The sequence below is a fragment of the Olea europaea genome, unplaced genomic scaffold (genome assembly GCF_002742605.1).
Source record: "Olea europaea var. sylvestris unplaced genomic scaffold, O_europaea_v1 scaffold682, whole genome shotgun sequence".
NCBI classification, from domain to species: Eukaryota; Viridiplantae; Streptophyta; class Magnoliopsida; order Lamiales; family Oleaceae; genus Olea; species Olea europaea.
In genome coordinates this window covers 460,279-463,592 of record NW_019265206.1, presented here as the reverse complement: position 1 = coordinate 463,592, position 3,314 = coordinate 460,279, and the positions used below count along the sequence as shown (strand labels likewise).

Below are 3,314 nucleotides of genomic sequence, written 5' to 3'. Positions count from 1 at the left end.
TGCTCTTTCAGGGAGCGCAGTCTCCACGAACACTAGAGACCAAATTCGGGCACTTATGGAGAAGGACCCGGCTACCCAATATTTGGTCGACCTCATCAAGCATGGTAAAACTCGACAGTTCTGGCTAGATGGAGAACTAGTGAAGACAAAGGGAGACCGTCTATATGTTCCTAAGGGTGGAGATCTGAGGAAATCACTAATCACGGAATGCCATGACACAATTTGGGCGGGGCATCCCGGAGAGGAACGCACTTGTGCACTACTACAACGTGCATACTACTGGCCTCAAATGCGGGATGACATTGCAACATATGTAAAAACTTGTCTTATTTGTCAGCAAGATAAGGCAGATCATCAGAAAAAGGCGGGCTTGCTGGAGCCCCTTTCCGTTCCATCCCGGCCATTTGAAAGTGTATCGATGGACTACATTATTGGGTTGCCAAAAGTTGAGGATTTTGGCACTATCATTGTCGTGGTGGACCGTCTATCAAAATATGCAACTTTCATTGCAGCGCCTAAGTATGTATCTGCGGAAGAGACAGCTCAACTCTTCTTCAAACATATTGTCAAATACTGGGGGCTGCCTAAGGACATCGTCAGTGATCGAGATCCTCGTTTCACTGGCATATTTTGGACTGAGTTGTTCAAACTTCTTGGTTCAACTTTGAGCATGAGTTCCAGTTTTCACCCACAATCTGACGGACAGACGGAAGCGCTTCAATTCTATGCTAGAAGAATATCTTCGGCACTTTATCTCTACTTCGCAGAAAAACTAGGTAAAACTTTTGGATGCGGCCCAAATTTGCTTCAATGCCCAAAAGAGCTCTTCCACCAATAAGAGTCCTTTGGAGATTGTTACTGGCCAGCAACCGCTACTCCCTCATACAGTGGATATTGAACGAAGTACCAAGTCCCCTCAAGCAAAGAGCTTTTCTCAAGAGTGGAAACGAAATATTGAAATTGCTCGGAGTTATCTTGAAAAAGCTCAAAAACGGTATAAAAAGGCTGCAGATCTAAAGCGTCGTTTTATTGAATTCAATGTTGGAGATCTTGTAATGGTTAAGCTTCCCGACAGAAATGTTTACAAACCAACAAGAGGGAAGGACTAAAGATTGTCACCAAAATACATTGGACCATTACCCATTGTGAAGAGGATTGAAAGAGTTGCATACAGAGTTGAACTCCCTTCATGGTGTAAAATCCACAAGGTCCTTCATGTTAGTGTGTTGAAGCCATACTTTTCGGATAAGGAGGACGCATCTAGAAATGAGCCAAAGCGACCTGTATTTGAACTGAAGAAAGCTGGAAAGAAGGTTGCTGAAGCTATTCTTGACCATCGAATCACTCGGGCTTCTAGAAAAGATCATCAGGAGTACTTGGTCAAATGGATGGGATGCAGCAGCGAGGAGAATACTTGGGAAAGAGAAAAAGATCTCAGGGCCTTCAAATCATTAATTGAAGCGTATCATGCATTGATGGCAGCGAGGACGTCGCCAAAACAAATGGGGGAGAATGTCAAGAACCGCAGCTTTACTTAGCCCCTTGACACTATCGCAGCCGCAGTTTGCCCAACTTCGACCGCACATTGTAAATATTACTTCAAGTTTGAGTTGTAATTTTCGTTTCATTGTAATAGTTATTTTAATTGTAAAATAGCTCTGATATTGGTAAAAGATTAGTATGATTCCTCGTCTTTTAAACGTCTACTCCCGTCACTTAGGTTTTTGTTCAGAATGCTATTATAAGGGGTATTAGTCATTCAAAAATCTTTCAAGCTCACTGGTGTCCGCCCCCTACACCAGCATTTGTAATTTTCTGCTTTCATCAATTGTAATGTTCAGTTTTCAGCAATCAATGTTCAATTTACTTTCAATGTATTCAAATTCTCAATTGTAAGCTTTCTACAAAATTGCAATCAAATTTTCTTTCGTCCCGACGCGGCCGAGAAAAGGCGGAAGGTAGTCTAGCGGAGCAGACTACTGCCGCACGGTGTCTCTTTCTGTGCCAAGAAGAAAGGCACCCCGTGAAACCGGGGCATATTCCAATGTTGCAAAGGACAAAGATTAGGTATACACTGGCAGACAACCGCAGTGTAAGAGTTGGATTCCTGAAACATGGATTGAAACTCTTGGTGGCATCAGTGTACATGCAGCTCTTATTTTCTGACCTGTTGGACACATCATGCGATTAACCTCTTTCACAATGCTCCAAAGGCGTGGCGAGACGGGCGGTGGGGACCTTAAGGTTGGGATTCAACTTTTCTTTTATTTTTTTATTATTATTTTTTTTTAAATATATTACAAAAACACTATTGACACCAATTGTTTTCCTGCACTATTTCTCTCTTAGTGTCTCACTCTTTCTCTCTTTGACTCTTAGCTCACTCTATTACTCTGTTCACTCTCTTTCTCTTCTCATCACACATATACATATACACGCAGCAAATATGTGTGTGTGTGTGTGTTAAAGGCGGTGGATAAAGCTTTCTTGATTTTTCTATTGTGAGGGTGATTGAAGTTGGTTGTTGCTCCTCCTTGATTCTTCTCGTATGGGCAGCCTTTCAAAACTATTCTCCAGATTATTCCATTCTTGCTTCAAGAAGTGGGACAAAATAAGAAGTCTCCAGAACTTTCTTTCAAAAGGCGGTGCTGATTCTTCAGATCGGATTTGATTTGTTGTTTGGACTTTCGTCCTTCCATTTCTTGGTTCCAAACTATTATTTCAATTCTTCCATCTTTTTCTTGATTTCATCCCCTTATTCAGTCAATTCACAGTCACAACGAGATGGAAGGACTTCTATTGGAATCCACATACAGTAGTAGAGAAAATGTCTCTCAACTCTCAATTGTAGATACTTGGGGTATATGACATGATGATATAGATATTGCGTTGAAATTTGAGGAGTAAAGGGGAAAGATTCAATTTTTTTCTGTAATATATGGATATGAGATTGCCTTTCTTCAATTTATTTGGGTGAAAAAATTCAAGCCACGGGGTTCTTGTTTTGTTCTTGAGGTGCATAACAAGCAGTAAATGAGTTTTCTGACTGAAATAGTTGTTCTGTTGGCTCTACCACCCAAATAAGTCTCAAGAATCTTGAACTGCCATGAGAGTCGTTTCTGATGATTATTTAGCATAAGATGAGGTGCATGTATAATTATTGTCGGCAAATTTGGTACGTGTCACTAGATAGGACTCGACTATACAATAGAAAAAAATTTTATTTTATTTTTCATTTTAATACTAACCAATGCTCACTTTCAGTCTCACAAATATGACATTTGTCTCTAGAGGGCAATTGCAGTCGAGCTATA

At 40.7% G+C, this 3,314-nt stretch overlaps 1 protein-coding gene across 1 annotated transcript in view; it reads left to right on the top strand.

Annotated features, from left to right (window-relative positions):
* Window positions 1-2,671, top strand: part of LOC111390459 — a 5,830-nt gene extending 3,159 nt beyond the window's left edge. Inside the window, exons 3-4 of the mRNA XM_023015508.1 lie at window positions 12-435; window positions 2,518-2,671. Coding sequence (XP_022871276.1) covers window positions 12-435; window positions 2,518-2,671 — 578 coding nt within the window. The remainder of the gene's footprint in view (window positions 1-11; window positions 436-2,517) is intronic.
* Window positions 2,672-3,314: the final 643 nt, after the last annotated feature.